General features: G+C 39.6%; 1 protein-coding gene across 3 annotated transcripts in view; it reads right to left on the reverse strand.

Annotated features, from left to right (window-relative positions):
* rimbp2a (RIMS binding protein 2a) overlaps positions 1-15,386 on the reverse strand; it is a 65,055-nt gene extending 49,669 nt beyond the window's left edge. For all 3 annotated transcript variants that reach the window (XR_006092671.1, XM_042395997.1, XM_042395996.1), the window contains exons 1-2: positions 15,249-15,386; positions 3,410-3,553 (exon numbers count right to left, since the gene is read on the reverse strand). Coding sequence is in view for 2 of the 3 variants with exons in the window: in XM_042395997.1 (XP_042251931.1) it covers positions 3,410-3,553; positions 15,249-15,386 (282 nt within the window). In the remaining variant the exon portion in view is untranslated. The remainder of the gene's footprint in view (positions 1-3,409; positions 3,554-15,248) is intronic.
* Between the last annotated feature and the right edge of the window lie 3,411 nt (positions 15,387-18,797).

Here is an 18,797-nt window from a genome sequence, read left to right on the forward strand (position 1 = left end):
CTGTCTAATATCAGTTGTGAAAACAGCAGAGTGAGTCAAAACAATGGGAATTTTCTGAATATCCTCTGGGCGGTGGCAATATTGTTTCAGCTAAATTGTGTCACATTACACTGGACTATTATTAACCCTGGTTTGTCTGAACATCTTTAATTAGAGGGCGTTAAAATGGAGATTACTAGGTCAGCTGAGAGAGACTGACCCAGCTGCCCGGCTATTAGGGGTTGTTGATTGTTGTTGTTCTTCTTCACACTGGGAAGCCTGTATCATCATGAGGACTATCATCTGAGTGGGCCAGCTGCTAGCGGTACACAATCGTTGCCATAGGGATGGTGTCCAGGAAGACAGCTGTGGCCTTTTAGCAGCAGCCACACAGCACACAGAAGGTCATCCCTCACCTAGGGTACTTTTCTCCAACTGTCCATCACTGATTGTTTCCAGGCAACCGTTCAGAGGCTTTTTGTTGTTGTTGTTTTTTTTCCTAGGAAGCAGTCTACCTTCTCAGTATGTCTTCTTGCCATTTAGCAAAATAATAAATTAAATAGGAGAACAGAAAGAGATACAAGAATATAACTGCAGTGCCCATTGAAATTCATCCTCAATGACGCAACAAGTGTTAAATGCAAAAGTATGAGGTGGTGGATTTTTGGCATTTAGCTCATCTAACTATATAACAGAAAAAAATAAAAATTTAATACCTGATCAAAAATAATCAACACTTTAGTCACAACCATTTCCCATCAAACTGGTCTAAACAACTCTACAGGGAAACTGACTGACACCTATTCTACATAGCTACATGAGCTATAGCTTCATATGGCTTCAGGAGGGGGCCCCAGTTTCCCTGATCTGGGTGTGGTCACTCTTTCCTGAAGACCCTGATCCATGGAGGTCTTTAAATTGCCCTTAGTCAGTCTGGCCCCTCAACTAGCCCTTCAACTCAACACTATTGCCCTATTGCCCTATGACGAAATGGGCATGCAAACCGTTTCAACACGATATAGCTGGAGGGAGCCAGCGTCCACCACTGAAAGATGAAAGGTCATAACACATGCCACTACATTCCCCTCCCTTCATGGAGCCAACCCAGGGACACAGAGTGAATGGACTGACAGCAACACAGAGAATGCACCAGTTTTTTTCTGGGATAGTTTAATTTTTCACCAGACAAAAATGTACGCCATCAGAATAACTTGAAAGATTCTTGATTATTATATGGACCCATTCTGTGCCTGTGTGACAGAGATAGAGGCAGACTATGTCATGCTGCTAATATGTGACCAAATGTGTTATTTGTTAATGACTACTGATATATTAATAACATAGAATAGAGCCTTAAAAGCTAGGAAATGGGCTTTGTTGAAGTCATCCATTAAAACCATGATTAACTAACTGGCAAATCAGCCATCTGGTCTGCGCCAGTGTGTGTGTTTGTATGTACCAGTATATCTCTTGATCTTATATATACAATCTAATGGGTGTTTTGATGTATTACAAGCCATCTATTGCCCTCTATCATTAGCCCAGGCATGTATTTGAATTATCAAGAACCATTTATGAAATATAAATTAATTATATTATTTGTATTATCTTTAAAAAAAGAGTAAAACTAAGAAAAAATGAATTCAGCATTAAAATCAAAATTGGTGGATGTGACATTAAAAATAGGACATGAGCGTGTTAGTGACATTTTGCCCCACTCTTTCTGTTCATTCAGTATCCTCATAAAGTGTAGACCTTCTCTTATAGTGCTTTCAAACCGTTTTGTTTTGTTTGAGGGCAACGTACTTCATTGCTAGTGAAAGTCAGACCTTGATTCTTTCTGCTAACTGCAAGCAACTATTGATTTCAGTCATCCACTCAAACTTGCAGTATGCTTTGTAGTTCGGTCAAATCTAGATCAACGTCGCATCACTTTCCCACCACAAACAAACCACCCCAGAACAATGTTTGTGACCGGACCGAGTCCACTTCCTCTACAGGGTTTTGGTGCAGTTGTTGTAGTCTGCACCCTAGTACAATTGTTCAGATTTGCCCAAACAAATCGCACCAAGGGGACAAAAGAAACCAGAGTTTGAAAACACCCTTAATCTAACTGACTCATAGATGAGTCTATGTTTGCATGAATTACCACGATGCAGTCAGTGAGAGTGAAGCTGTTAGCAGCGACACCAAAAAGACTGCCAGGCACCCAGCTGGGCTATTTCCAACAGTATCTACTGTATATAAAACGTATAGACACACACACAAAATAATTGCATCACATTAACAAGTAATGTTGCAGACTACTGTATGTTAGCTGTGGTGACAGACAACAGGGCAGGGTTTGTGCCAAAGTTTTGGCTGAAGATACCCAAAAACTCACACTAGGCAGGTTGCCATAGATTCCACTGTTCTCACAGAGAGGTGCTAGTATGTTCAGGTAAAAGTGGGAAAATGATGCTGAGTAATGTGTTATATAAATGATTTCTAATCTAATGAAAGGAGAGTGCCCGGTGGTTCGTGGGAAGGCACTGGCACAAAACTGGACTTCATTTATACTTTATCTACTTTTCATATATGGGTTTTATCCATACTAGCGTTTCAAATATGACCTCTTGTATGCTCTCTTGTGTCGACGAGGAGAAGGTGACAATACTGTCAATCATAGCTCAAGTGAGTGGAACACTGTCAATAAGATGTTTATAAATGTCGACTATAGCATGTAGGCTTCACTCTGTTTTACTGAAACTAATTCCAAGCCATTGAGGCTTATAACAGAAGCAGCCATTATGCTCTGTCAGTTCCCCTCTGCCAGTCTGTCCACACTTCTGCAAATGGGCGTGTTGCCAAGACAACAGCTCAACGCCTTGCCATCCAAGACCACCTGGTGGAGGCTTCCAAAGGACAAATTCACTAAATACACAAATACATGCACGAACATACAGTGCAAACAAAAATATACAGCCTCCCCCATCCCCACGCATACACACACACACACACACACACATAAACACACTCCCATGTACAATAGACACCATACCATACGCCCCTCCTTATCTATTTTACACTACATTACACATGCCCACATGTCTGCATAACCAAGATCAAGCAGAGGGAGTATATGTGCATAGGGCCATGTGAGTCACCCTGCTATACACAGCTGCGTCCTTGGAGAATAAAAGCTGCAACAGGACCTATAGAGCAGCGCACTCACTGCCATTCTCTAAATTCTAATATAAGTTCAATAAGTTCTCTGTATGTATATTGTGTTCATAACTACAGATATCAGAAAATCTGTTATTTGCAGGGAATAGACAGCCATCTCAGATATTGAGAGTGTGAAGATTAGTTTGTAAAGACAAAGATTATGTGTGTGCCTGTGTGAGGAAAAAAACAGACAGAACTGGGGTGGAGAGAGGAGGAAGTTTACCAGTTTTCTATACTGCTGTTTCTCTTGGCGGAGCGCGGCTACTTCAAGCTTCAGAGCTCGGTTTCTCTCTTCTAGCAGTCGAAAGTGGCTCACATTGTAAATTGAGTGGCCTGTAGCTTGCTGAGATGAAACCTCATATCTTGACTGAAAGACAAAAAATAAATAAGAGAAAAATTATCCACATTATACATGTCTTGTATTATTAATATCATTATCATTAGAAGTAGTTTTCATAGTATACCATGTAAAATATAACAAGGCTAAGGGTCCATCCTAGTACCCACACTTGAAGTCTTGCGCACTTAAGTGCACGTTTGTTAGTAGGCAAGTGTGTCTCATGTCTGAAATATACCAACACACACTATACTTAACCCACACTTGATGCACACTTCTCCTAATACTGTTTCGAATCAATATTCAGAATCAAGTGTATCCACAATTCTTCATAGTATATTGTGCAACACAAGTTAATTAATTGGCAGTAGTGAAGCAATTAGCTAATAATCAACAGACATGAAGAACTTGAAGTTTATGAAAGCTGGATTTAAGATGACAATTATTATTATTAATATCCAAACACAAAGTTATGGAAGAACCTTCACAGATGGTTATCATGTAATATTAATCTGTTCTTCTTGATGGGACTGAAGACTAATATCGCATTCCTGGCACTTTCAAGATAAATATTAAATATCATATCCATTATCAAAGATTTTGAGAAATATGTTCCATTCTTAAAAAATGTTATCAGAAAGAACCATTCAAAACAATATTGTTTTCCTCTCAGCTTCTGTGCATTTTTTGTTGTTTTTTTTTTTTACGTCTGACTGTGACTGTAATACTGTTGGGTTGATCCTATTTCTACTTCAACAAATCATCTGAGCTGGATTGTAACATGTATATTATTTGTGTTGCATGATTGATGGGGTGGCCCTCCACACACCCAAAATATGTCACACAAGTAGCCACTTGACTATTTGCAAATATCACAAGTGTGGGTATTGGGAAGGACCTTAAGCGTGTATAGCCATGCTAGCTGCTCTGAGAGGCTGTTAACTTAACATGCTCATGCCTGTATGCTAACATGCTCATAATGACAATGCTAACATGCTGATGTTAAGCATGTGTTATGTTTACCATGCTAACATCTTAGTTTGGTGTGCTAGCATGCTAATTAGAACAGCTGAGCCTGATGGGATTGTCATTAGTTTTGTAAGTATTTAGACAAAGACCAAATTAAACTGAAATTTTGACTGAATGAAAGAGCTAGCAAGAGGAATAGTCAAGGGATCACCAAAATTATTACAATTCACCCTGAGGGGGGCATAAAGTAAATGTGTGAATCAAATTTCATGGAAATCCATTTGATAGTTGTCTAGACATTTCACTCAAAACCATAAATATGAACCTCATGGAGAACCTTGTGGAAAAAATAAGAGGACGCCAAAGGTCATTAGGACACATTGACTGGGAATGTCTGTACAAAATTTCATGGCAGTCCATCCCATATCTGCTGAGATAATTCAGTTTGAACTAAAGTGGTGGGCCATCTGACCTGCCGAACGACAAACCAGTTAATATAAAAATGATACACATGGAGGAGGAACAAGATCTTGATTAATATAATTTATAAGAAAAGGACATAGGGCTACTGCCAATCTTGCTTACAGTGATGTACTCAGGCATTGGTTCCATCCTGTGCGGTCAGTCAAAGGAAAAGGATTACCGGGCCTGAAAATGAGGCTGCTACTGCAACAGGTTTTGAGCCTCGGCAGGATTTGCCAGTCAGTGTTCTTTGAATTTTCCAGGCAGGCTGGAAGCTTCTCTTGAGGTCTCCAAATAGTTTCTTATATTGCATAGTTAGTTTTCCTTCATGGCAGACGTCAATTTGTACAATTTCATGCAAATTTTTTGAATATGCAGTTGTCTTGTTTTGGAATAGAACCGTTCTGCCGTCAATCTTGTGCTTTTCAGATTTTCCAATCATTTTAAGGCTACTAGAAGGGTTGCAGATAGTAGAAGAATTGAACAGCTATTTGACTGAGGTAAGGGGGGAAGCTAATTTGGGATAAGTGGATGTGAACTCTGTTTGTGCTTTTTGAAATGAGGTACCCTCCATGTATGTGATGATGCACCTTGTTATGTTTTGTGTCAGAGGAAAGAACATTTCCCTATAAGTAAATATAAAAATGGATTTGATGCTCTGCTCCAGTCTATCTACTGTGAGTAATATAAATGTATGAAATGGGAAAATTTTGGAGAGCTACAATCTGAAATCCTAAATGGTGTGTAGTCTTCCCATTTGCCTCTCGAAAAAGCACACTTAGGCAGCCTAGCCTCTCCAATATTACCACAGCCATAAGAGGAAAACATTATCACCCTACAGTAGATAAAGGACACCTGTACTGTATTGCTCTGAAGCATGTTCTCTTTTCTCTTTACACCCCTCTATTTCTGCTCTCACTCCAATTTTTTGAATTACCTTTTTCCATTTGGAGAAAAATTAAGGAAGAGGTGAAAATGTCTGCCAATTGTTCTCTTCAAGCACTCAGATTTTTCCTTGTAGTAACCCTTGACAGAACAACAGATGGTTCCACCATCAGTTTATATTATTCTAATATATCAATTAGCATGTTACCAGAACATTTGGTATCTTGTCAGGCACACAAAAGAATTCACACACATAAACAACAACCAGATGCCCTGACTGCAAGCCAGACTATCATCCTCCACAAAACAAATACTAGCAACAAAGTTGCAGGCAAGATGTCAGTTTAACCAGCCTGCTAAAGCTACAAAAGGCAGTATGATGGACCTGCCAAGCAAACAGAAAGACAGCCAGATCCACCTGTTAATACAGTAAACCTGCCAAGCAGACAAGCCTACAGACAGACTCACCAGCTAATATGGTAGACTATCCAAGAACAGACAGAGAGACAGATAGACCTGCCAAACAGTACTGTGGGTTTTCCAAATAGAATAACACATTCAGTCAGCCTATTTAGAGCAAGAAATTAGGCCATATGGACATCCATGTAAGACCTGATTTACAAGTCATTTAGACCAGAATGTATTCCAAATGCATTCAAAAAATCAGTGCACTCAAAAATTCAAAAACAGGTCACCAAGAAGGCACTTTGGTAACCCCATTCTTGTGTCATTCAGGGGAAATTGCTTAAAGACCCCCTCCAGACATATTTTAACGCATATAAAAATACTCAACTTTGAATAATGATTAGTGTCTGATGTGGTTTTTCCACTAAAAAAGTTCAACTACCTGGTTAGAAATTCTTAAATGATGATGATGATGAATCTACTCCTTCTACCTCATTAAAAATCCAGAATCTCTAAACAAGCAAATATTTTTGATTTTTAAAGTTTAACCACTGAGCATAGCATGTGTAAGTTGCATGCTGGACCACAATTGGCTTCCAAACTAGTTGTGATGTCACAAATCATGCTTGTAGGTACAAACCTTTAACTCAGATTTTCGATGAGCACAGAGAAACTTTCCACCTTCAGCAGATGAATGTGAAAACATCCTTATCGTGTCAAACTCTGCACATATGTCATTCTGCACAGTGACACTCAAACATCCAAGTGAAGTAAACAATGACCAAAAAAGAGAGAGTGGAGGGGGACTTGAATTTAGAGGCAGAGTAGCAACATCATAGGATGGCAAATTACAAATCATTTAGACATTTCTTACTCCACAAAATAAATAAAATTAACTATTGCATCTGGTCGGCTGGCCCTTGGAGCAAATTAAAGGTTTGCAATCAGTTGTGAGGGATCATTATCTCTGTGCATCTGAAATCTGTAGCCATCACATCAACATTAATCAGTGGCAGTTGAGACGTCTAAGTGGGGTATGATAAGTTCAGTCAAATCAGTCAGTCAGGAGGACTAATGGCATAAATCTGGTGGATGCATATAGCAGAGAGCATGACTGTAACCAGTGTCGGGCCCAATTGTGCCGTCCACTTGGGAGACACCATGCTTGCAGCGAGGGAGCTGCCAAAGCTGCTCTGACAGGAGCTGCGTCAGAGACGGGAATCATGACGCACTTGTGCCCTCTGGGGCCACAGGAAGTACTGACACTGTCTCCAGAAGGTCCAGTGAAAGGTACAGAGAAGCGTTGTGGACCATGCATCTAATCCTTAAGTTGTATCGTCTCACATATTTTCACAAAACCACTTAATTCAGTTTTCATGATAAATGACCATAAGAAAGGATGCTATACTGTATGAATAAGCAAACTCAGAATGTGTGGAGGGATGAGATAGGAACAAAGGCATTCATTAGTTGAGAGAAACTGCAGACTCTGCAGTCTCAAAGAATAAGAGAGAAAACCCTGCGGCAGCCTTGAGACTGTTAACATCAAGCGAAGCACTTTCCTTTGTATTTAATATTAGGTTTTTCTCTTCCTTTTTGTATTTATCACAGTATGGCAAGCACACACCAATAAAATACTTAAGTAAAAATTATTATCATTTCCGAGTGCTTGTCTACATTTGTTACAATATCTCATAAGTTGCTCTGATCCAGTGATGCCAGGCAGTTTATTGAACGTTGCTTGTTGTCTGCTTTTATTTTTTCCAATCTTATTTAATAAGAGTAGTGTCACTCATAATAGTATTCTCAAGCATTAAAAAGAGTCCATCCCAAGGGGTCAGTCACACAAAAAGGATTACTTGAGCTAAAAATTAAGCTTTGAGACAGGGCTGAAACAGCATTTAGGAAATACCAAAGGAACTTGCAGCCTAAAACCAGGCTTTTAGAATCTATGAATATGCAAACATTGTTCATTTCAAAAGTGAACCGCTGAACACAAGATGTCTCCTACTCAAGTGGCAACCTCCAGGGCTGAAAAATGAAGCCAACTGCAGTTCCTTGAATGGCCACTTGAGGCTGGCTCCAAAAGCGAATCAATCCCCATAGACCCCCATGTTAAAATGCCCAACTTTAAAGCAAAAATAAATGTTTACAGCCTGATACAAAAAACAGTTTTGGTCTCTGTAGCTAATTTCCCCATTCATGACAACTGTACGGAGGTTGAATTTTTATATAACTTACCCATTTAAATTTTATTAAGGCTTAAAGTTACGCATAATTAAGGGCGTGGCCACTTTGAGTGACAGGTGGGTGCCGTCACAGGCAAGTCACTACCACGGCGACAACGTTGGTTAGGTAACGTTACCATGACATAACCCCAGATTCACAGAGTATAGGTGTAGCCATAGCCATTGCTATTTCAGTGTGTTTTCAGTTCATGAAAGTTAATTGTAACATTTTGGTTGCCTAAAAAAGTCTTGTTCAGTGTTTAGTTGTGCTAAAAGACCCTCTAAGGAGTTGGATGCTCAGTTTTTTTCCAGCAAGTACATTTTGTTTTTATGGTTTTAAGCCTGTTTTATGCTAGAGAAAATTAGCATCAGCATTATCACAGTAGACCATAGACTGTAAATGCACCGTGCTAACCAAAGCTAGCAGCTAGCAGCTAGCATAAGGGTCAGCTCCACCCTTTTGTCCAAATATGGTCACTTCTGGCTCAGTGACAGTCAAACTGCAAACTCGAGGCTTCAGAATGGGAGTCCACAAACCAATGGGTAATGTCACTCTGGCTATGTCCATTATTTTTTATACAGTCTATGCTCCTACTTCACTGAAAAGTCTATTGTACATGCACTGGAGTCTTCAAGTTTCTACATCACACTTTTGTAAGGTGAATACTAGACCAGGATAGCTCTAAACTAGTTGTGATGTCACAAAACCTGCTTATAGGTACAGTATACCCCTTAAAGTGAGCACAGAGTAACTTTCCCCTTCAGCTGATGAGTGTAAAAATAGTCTTCTAGTGTCAAACTCTGCACATACATCATTCTGCACAATGAAGCTCAAACATCCAACTGAAGTGGCAAGAAAAAAAAGTCGAGCAGGACATTACTGCTCTGTTCAAAGCTCTCCACATTGGGTCAGTTTGCTGGGTTGATATTTCAACTTTGTGTCATTGCAGATTTCAGCAACACAATATAACACTTTTAACCACCTCAGATGCTTTTCTTTCAAAGAGAGAAATTATTTTTGTGTTTACCAACCATGATAGAGGCCAAGGCTACAGTATGGAACAGCATCAAAGATAGTCAGCGTACTACTCGAAGGCACTTTAGCTTAAGGGTTTTAACCTTTGTTAACAGGTTGGAGTCCCTAGTTACTATGCCACATTTTATAAACATTTATGAGACACACGTGTACCACTACATGTATTTCAAAGGGGGGGGAGAGCAAAGCAGCAGTATACTTACTGAAAAAGAATTGGTAAAATACCAAATACAAATTATTTATTCCCATTAAAACAACAACATCTGTAAAAACATATTTTCAACCAGCAAGAAAAAAAAAACACAGGGAACTTGATTTTTGCGGATTGCCTAACCTGCACCACACTGTTGACAACACCAGTGATGGTACCAATGGTACACTGTGTATGGATTATCCATTTAAAACTGATGAACAACTGGAGGCTGGGGTAACTGTTTATTAAGCAAAGCAGATAATGTGGGTAGCTATTAAGGTGTTACAGCATATAATTATGTAATAGCAGCTTTTTTTTCTCTACTTTTTGCCATGAACAGACAGGCCGCCCTCCACATTTGTGGTAATTAATAGCTCCCGGTTTTTATTCACCATGACACAGAGATGTGTGGGTATTCAATCAGTGGAACACTTAATACTATGTTAATTTTCCTGGATTTTTGTGGCATTTCTGCTTTGTTGGATGATTTATGATGGAGGTACAAAGTAGAATGGATTAGGAAAGCGGCATGTGGTGGCTGGATAGGAACCAAGGGCATTGTGGTTAAGTGGCATGTGCTCAGCCAACCGAGCCACCAGGATACCCCGAGGTAATCTTATTTTAACTAGGAGTAATTTAAATAGATTGTCATATCGCCATCTGGTGTGTGAGTGAAATACTTGCATCCGTGCTGCTGCCTGATGCAGTCAGCCATGCATGGTCAGGCATTAATCAGATTTAAAAAAAAAAAAAAAAAAGAAAGAAAGAAAAAAGTAAATCAATCTTTTCAAGCCTATCAAGCTACTCTTGTTCGACATAAGTGTTTTAGTTTGAATGTGATTAAGTGAGAATATCCTGTCAGGCTGCTATAATCCAGACTCAACTACTCAAGAGTGAAATAATTACTATATTAATATACTCTCTCAGTCACTGCTCCTTATAGGGGGAATACATGTTATCTTATTTCTCCCAAAATGTCTAATCACAGCAGCTACAGTAGCATCCAGTGTATAATTCGTGTGTTTTGAGATTATAAAAATCACAGTATCTAACAATCTAAAAAGGGGGGATTGGGACAGCAATGCTAATGTGTGCAGACATGTATGTTTTTGCTGATGCAGATAATGACAACATCCCTACCTTAAAGGCAGTGGCCCCTTTGTCCCAAAATGACTCTCTTCCCTTCCCATCACATCACAAGCTGGCAGTAAAGGCAGACGCAACACGACCGTGTGTGTGTGTGTGTGTGTGTGTGCACGTGTGTGCCAGTGGATGACGGTGTCTGTGTGTGTGCAGTTTCAATGAGCGTTTCCAATCTGCAGCTTTAATAGCTTGCCTAGTCTGTACGCAGCTGTGGCTGGCTGGAAGTCTCACCCTTAACACTGAGAGCAAAAACAGCTACAGTGGCACACACACACACACACAGACACACACACACACACTCCCCCAGTCCCATCCCTGCATGTGTTAACGCTTCTTCTCACTGCTCCTTCCCCCAGTCGCGCTTTAAAAATCCCCCCTCCCTCCTTTTCCCCTCTCTGTCTCACTCGTACATAGACATGTGCACGCCCCATTCAACTGACCAAAAACAACGTCACACATGCAGAAAACAGACATGCGTGGCTGCTTTCATTTAAATTGGCTGTGTAAATCTGTTGAGCAGTGATGTGTAAATCATTACATCATAGATTAGCTTTTTTTTTTCTCTCCTCCAAATGCAATTCCTGAGCAGAGCAAACAGAAAGAAGATGATTTACTGTTTTTGCCGACAGAGGCGATGATCCATACATCTTTCCATTCCACATTTATATGGACCTCTTGATTTTGTCTCTCACTGAGCCACTAGTGCTTCTCAATCATTTCTTTCTCCTCGGTATTATTATTTGTAACTTTCCTCCAGCATCTAGAAACTAGATTGTCATATTCCTGGACAGACCTCGCGTACAAGCATCCCTCTGCTCTCTTCACCTCTTCTAAATCCCTGACCAGAGGACTCAAATTAAATCAGCGCCGTGGTTTTAGCGAGGTTACATCAGCAGCAGGCAATAGCCATTCTCCGTTCGACACTGGGATGGTGGCACAGGACGGAGGAGAGGACAGAAAGAAAGAGACACTAAGTGTGCATGAGTGAGAAGAGAAAGCAGAACGCAGGCTCTGTTCCACTCTGTTGCCTAGCAACGCTTGCTCGCTGCCTGTTCCCCTCCTCGCTGTCGATGCATTACTCTCGCAGTGAATTGGTTTTCAGGCATGACATGTAGCCCTGTGAGACCGGGGGTTAAGGAACAGATGGAAAGTGGATTGGGCAGAAATATGTGATGACCCCTTTAAATATGTAAATGGCTGAAGGCAAAGAGTCATGTAACCACTTAAAGGTATACTATGCAGGAAGTGTGTGCCCTCTGCCTGTATTTTCTTATTTACTTATTATTTTGCTGTGTGCAGGACACTTCTGGGTGTCAGCCTTTGGGCAGTGAGTGTGAAGCCCCCCCACCAATAACAGCATGCAGGGTGTGAGGTCAGGACTTGTAGCATAGCAACCAGCTTACATCGCTGTCTCCGTCTCTCTCCTCTGCTCTGCTCTGCTCTCTGTCTCTGTGTCATATATGTATACAGAGCTGCAGGTCTGTGCGTCTGCTTGAACGAGGGCGGGGCTGAGCTACACACACACAGAGCAGAGAGGCCACATTGGACAGGATGAAGCTCTGCTTCACATAAAATCCAGCAATGCGGCACCTTCCTGCAGGGCTGTGCGGAGGTGAGTACTTGCTTATTTATGCTTTTGAACGTAACCACCATGAAACAATCAGAAAATAACGTTTAATTTATCTAAATTACAGCTTTGTTCTCGTGTTCTCCCCAATGCCACTCGCTCTCTTCATTCACTCTCTAGCTCACTTGACCACCACTGCTCTCTTTTTCTCTCTCTCTCTCTCTCTCTGAGCCAGGTAGGAGGGGCCAACTTTGAAAGCTGTGTTTACAAACGCCAACCAACAAATCCTGCATAGTATACCTTTAAACATGCTGCTATCTTTGTAACACGTCAGGGCCTCCCCTCTTTATCAACTTTGTGGGTTTGAAACACTGAAATGAGTTTTCAGAAGTGTTGCTGTCCTCTTCTGGCCATATTTGTAAAAGGTTGGAAATGGAATAAAGGGCAGACATATCCAAAGATCTGGGATGGTTTTAACATTTTCTTTACACCTGATGATGCGTCTCTAAATGTTTAAATTTGCTGACGACACAACAGTGGTAGGGGTAACCTCATGTGACTGGTGCTGTCTCCATGACTTGGAACTGAACATCCCCAAAACTAAAGAGCTGGTGGTCAACTTTCAGACAGATGGTAAGCTCTCCCGCCACTGACCATCAATGGCTTGGAGGTGAAAAGAGCGGGAAGCCTTCCGTTTCTCGGAAGGGGGATGCATCATCATCAAAAAAGCCCACCAAAGACTCTTTTTCCTGTGCCAGTTCAAAAGGTTTGCGGTGTCCAGAGAGGGGATAGTGCAGTTCTACAGAGCTGCAATAGAAAGTGTTCTTTATATCTGTGCGTATGGCAACTTCACAGCTCAGCAGAGGAAGCAGCTGGACAGAATTGTTTGCTCCGCCTCAAAAATCATCAGCTGCAAACTCACCCCACATCTACAAGACGCATATTCAGCACAAAGGTCTAAAAATAATACAGGACTCTATGCACCCTGCCAACCCCCTCTTAATAACTCTCCCCTCAGGAAAAAAGTCTCAGGCCCATCAAAACTAAGACATCCCGTTTCATCTACAGCACTTACTGCACAACCATCCAATTACTAAATGGCTCCCCAATTCTGCATCAGCACTTTACAAAAGAAAAACACTACTGTATTTTAATGCACCTAACACTTTATTCTTATTTTCCTCTTGGAATGTTAATATCTTACATCCACTGATCTATGTAATGTTTTATGTGGTGGGGGTTATTTGTGTTTTTTTTATTATTATTGTTATGTGTCTTGACTGTAATGTTGTGATTGTTTGTTGTTCCGTCATGAGCACACTGAGACTATAACTAAGTTGTACTGTATGGCGATAAAGTATTGAATCTTGAATCTTGTATGACACCTGGTTTTTCTGGAGGCTAACAAATTAGATGTTGTACTAAAAATACAAAATGAGGATGTATTGTTAAATATGTGCATATCACAAAATAAACCATAAGCTAAAACGTTTTAAAAAATATACAATTTCTTGTTTCACTTCACTGAACCATTTTGTTGTTTTTATCCCAAAAAAGAGTAACAAGCAAGGAAACATGGCTTTAAAAAAAACAACAGCAGACAGGTGTACATCTGTTAGATTCAGGTGAGGTAAAAGATTATTGAAAACAAGGGATTTATAGTCAGAAACACAAAACTCTCTACTTAACAAATGTTATGACCAGAGAACATGAATGTGCACAACACAGCTGGAATGACATTAAGTAACTTTCAGCACTAACAATGGTGATCGTGCTGGACAGCAAACACAGATGTTGAAATGACATCATAGTTTTGTTATATGGTCATAGCATGGTTAGGAAAATAAAGAATGAACTCCTGCCTGTGTGCTTCATGCAAATACAGTGACTTTACCAGTGATAAGACATTCAATGAGGTGTAACTCTCTCTTACACTACAGGAAAACAATTTAAATTCTTTGAATGCTAGCAATTCGAAGTGCGAATTTGAAATGTTTTATATGTATAAAAAAAAGTCATTTAATTTAAAAGGTGTGCATCACAATTAATGTAGAGTGCATATTAATGCACTGTGTATTCCAACTCATGTGTTGTAAAGAAAGTATCAGAAAACAAACTGCAGAGACAGAAAGTCCAACAGTTGAGAGGTGAGAGTGGAGGAAGGTTCATAACTCAAAAAACTGTAACATAAGATCATAATGATGTGTAATGAAGATATATCAGATTAGGGTGAGCAATTGTTCCTTTTTTCTAAGGACAGTCCATAAATTTGGTGCTTTGTTCTCAGATTTCCTCCTCTCCTGTGGACTAGTAACATAGAACGTCTGTTTTATTGCACTACCAGGATAATTTTATCAAGGCTAATAGGAATGTAGCCTTGTATAGATAAGATTATTATAGGAACATTGTGTGTGGTTATTATAATGGATAATCAAATTTAAAGCCCTCTACTATACATTACTTGCACATTATTATCAGTGCATCAACCATGCATTTGTATAATGAATCAAAGACAATTCAGTGCATTTTACTGTGTACTTTTGCATAGTGGCTTTGTTGCATTTATTTTTCTGAAAAGCGGAGCAACTGTATATATTCTGTTCATACTCTTTCATTCTGGTAGCCTTCAACAACCACAGATTCAATGAGAGTTTAACTGCATGCCTATCAAAGACTCAAAGAAGCTTTAGTTGTTGAACAAAATATTTCTACATCTTTGTTAAATGGCATGTTCACATTGTATAAAGTGTATTAATAATAGACTCATTTCTCCTCAGCAAGTTTTATCTTGGCTGTAGTAGCAGTAGTAGTAACACAGGCCTACAGTATGAGTGTACCTTGCCCTTGGTGTGCAGGTGGTGATGGCGTACGTTCCTGGCAGCGATCATAGCCAGCTGTCTCTGGATCCACTGTAACTCCATCTGAGACTGCCTCAGCAGCTCCCCCACATTAGCACTGGACGTGTGATCCCGCATTATCACCTGCAATAACCACACAACCAGAGATTACACACACTGCAAACCTCACGCTGTCCTCGCACCTCTACGCAAGCATACACACTGAAACACACACGCACACACACAAACATGCATACAATACACTCTGACAAGTATCCAAATGCATTCACAAGTGCTATAGAGTAAATGCAAGGTAAAACTAGTTCAGATTTATTCCTTAATCCATAAAATTTCACATGAAAGTACTGCATTTTGCACATACATTGTAGAATGAAATGCATGTAAACGTTTTGCAAGATTTTATATGATTAATATTCCATTCGAGTAACGATATATTTTTTTCTGTTTTCAGTTTTTTGTTCGGAAACCCAGAAAGATATATACCAAATCCATTAGCAAGAAAAGCTTTAATTTACAAACCACCATCATTTCAAGCAACTAATAACAGGAAGTGTACATGTTCAACAGTTATTAAATGACAAAATAGACAATCATAGAAATGTTCCAATAAAATGCGTATGAGGTTTAATTTTATATTATTATCACAAATTTCATGTAGACTGAGTTGACCTGAAACAAATCTGTTTAATGTATAAAGCAAAAAATATAAACACATAATAATTGCAATGAAAGAACAAAGAATGCATGACACTAGTGAATCTAGCGAAGAGCGCTTTGGCACTTACTGTACAATTCCTTCATCTTCTTTCATAAAGTTACATAACTTGTTTGTAACTTTGCAGTTCTTTTTTAGATACATAATCAATCCCTGACGGCAAAATCAGCCACTCTATTTAACACTGTTGCCCCCTGCTTCAGTTCATCTATGTGTATGTGTGGGTGCTGACCGGGATGATTGGTATATACATGCGTGTGCCAATGTGCATGTGTATGAGTGTGTTCAGTGAGAGAGAGAGAGCTCCACTCAGTTACATAAGAGAGGATTACTGTAACACAGCAACACAATAAGGGGCGGGTGGGGGGGGTGAGCATTGAGAAAACATCAGCTTTTATCAGTCGGTGCTAAATCCCCATCTATGTTGTCCTGCTTTGTACCTTTGCACGCACACATATTACACGTGCTCACACACACACACACACACACACATACGAATGATGTATTCGCAGTAACTACAATACAGAACACTAACACGTGGAAGGTTAAGAAGGTTAATGCTGCTTGTACTTCAGGAGATTTGACTTATCTGACTCTGCTGCTGCATCATAATAAATACTCAAACAGCTGACTTTACTCATCTGTTTGCCTGAAATTTTAGAATGATGCGTGTGTATGGAATAAAAAAAGAACTGCAGAACTTTTTTTTTTTTAATGAACTATTTTTGATTAGTGGCACTCAAAAAAGTGACCTGCTTTTGAGTTTCTATCAACAACTAAGTATAAATAATTAATAGTCAAAGAAGGAATAAGGGTGATATGTTTTCATATTTGCTTTTTCACAGAGCTAAGTGAGAAAAAAAACTGTAGAATTAATCAGCTCTTTCTTCCTCTGACTCTCTCAAAGCCTCAGCCAAATGCTCAAGCAGCCTCTCTGTGCTGACTCACCTTGGACAGCTTCTATTTCCTTGCAGGGGGGACTGTGGAGGATGAGCACGGACACAAACAACAACAACACACAAGGCTCAGGAGTCCTTATGCAGGAGATTTATGCAAATATGTCCAATCCTGCCAAGCCCTCTATGGACCTACAGTGCTGCCAAAGCATCTCTCTCACAGAGTTATCAAAGTGAGAGGAGAGAGCTGTGCCAAAGTCATTATACAGGCATGGATGGGGTTTCTCATTTGCTACCTATTAGGTTACCTATCAACCTATTGCCAAGATAAATTTCATGATATTACTGCTTTATTGCAAAGTATAACTCGTTCTGAAGAAGACACCAACTCAGCTTGATTCTCAGCTAACAACTCGTGATCGTTGCACTGTTTGCATATAAGTGCATTATACCTAATTAAAGAGACGGATCCTATTAGATGCCACCAGAACAAGCTGGGTTCAGTTACTGGGCCATTGAATAATGTTGGAAAAATGTGCTCTTATAAAAAATAATTTACAGAGGTAGCTCCACACATGTACTTTTTCTGCAGTGGAGAGTTTCAGCAACTGGGTAGAGCTTTGTAAATATGCAGGGTGTATATCCTCAAAAAGGACCAAAAATATATATCTAAATAAATGATGTTGCACATGAAAAACTGCACAATTTCAGTGTTCATGAATATTCTTAAATATCCCCTCCAGTCATGTTTTAAGACATATAAAAATACACTACTTGGAATAATAAATTGTGTCTAATAAGGTTTTTTTTTATTACCTGGTTAAAAAAATCTTACAACGGCATCTCCTCCTTCGCCTTAATTTAAAAAAAAAAAAAAAAACAGAATCTATGAATATGCAAATATATTTCATTTCAAAAGTTTAACTGCTGGATAAAAGATGTCTCCTACTTTACTGTACAGTCCATTCTCAGTATATGTGCACAGGATGTTTCAAGTTTCCAAATCACACTTCTATAAATTGCACACTGGGCCATGATTGGCTAAAAACTAGCTGTGATGTCACAAATCATGCTAATAGGTTCGCCCTTTAAACTCAGATTTAAGGTGAGCACAGAGAAACGTTCAGCAGATGAATGTGAAAACTGTCTTCTAGTGTCAAACCCTGCACATACATCATACTGAAGCTCAAACATCCAACTAAACAAACAAGCAGAAAAACACATTTTTGATTGGAGGAGGACTTTAACATGCATACAGTTCAATATTGTTTGGTCACAAATATCACTTAAAAAAGATTATTACCCTTCTAACTGATGTTCTTCAGTTTCTCTCATCCTCTTGACAGTGATCCTCTAATTTGCTGGCTTCTCACCTTCTGGATTTTGCCAGATTCTGGTGCCATGTGCCCGCCTTGTAATCCTCAATAAAAATAAGCCTAACAAATTTTATAAAGAGATAAATACGGCTTAAAAAGCAAGAACTGCTGGGATGCTGTACATTACTGCACTGCGTAAAGATAGCTTCAGATGTGTTTAGCTCCTTAGCAAGTCTGGCTGTCTGTAAATACATTTCTGGACAGCTTCTCCCTGGTATGACTTGCTCTTTTGAAACAGAAGTCAGATGATTCAGATTTTTCTCTCACTGCGTTCTTGTACCCGAGCCTGCCTGCTGTGTGACCATATGGCACACTTAACAAGAGGATGAAATATGAACAGAAGATGGGAAAAGAGCATTTAAGGATAACCTCTCACCTGTAAATGGGATATTAGGGGATAACTAACCTCATGGTGTCGAGAGTCTTCACGGCTGAAGACGCTACTTGATCTGAAAGGAATGAACACTTAAAGCAGGATTGTATGAATTTCTGGCCATTCAGGGTCAGTCCTGACATACAATATTCACCTGCTTTGGCTAAC

Source organism: Thunnus maccoyii, chromosome 19 (assembly GCF_910596095.1).
Source record: "Thunnus maccoyii chromosome 19, fThuMac1.1, whole genome shotgun sequence".
In the NCBI taxonomy this organism is placed as follows: domain Eukaryota; kingdom Metazoa; phylum Chordata; class Actinopteri; order Scombriformes; family Scombridae; genus Thunnus; species Thunnus maccoyii.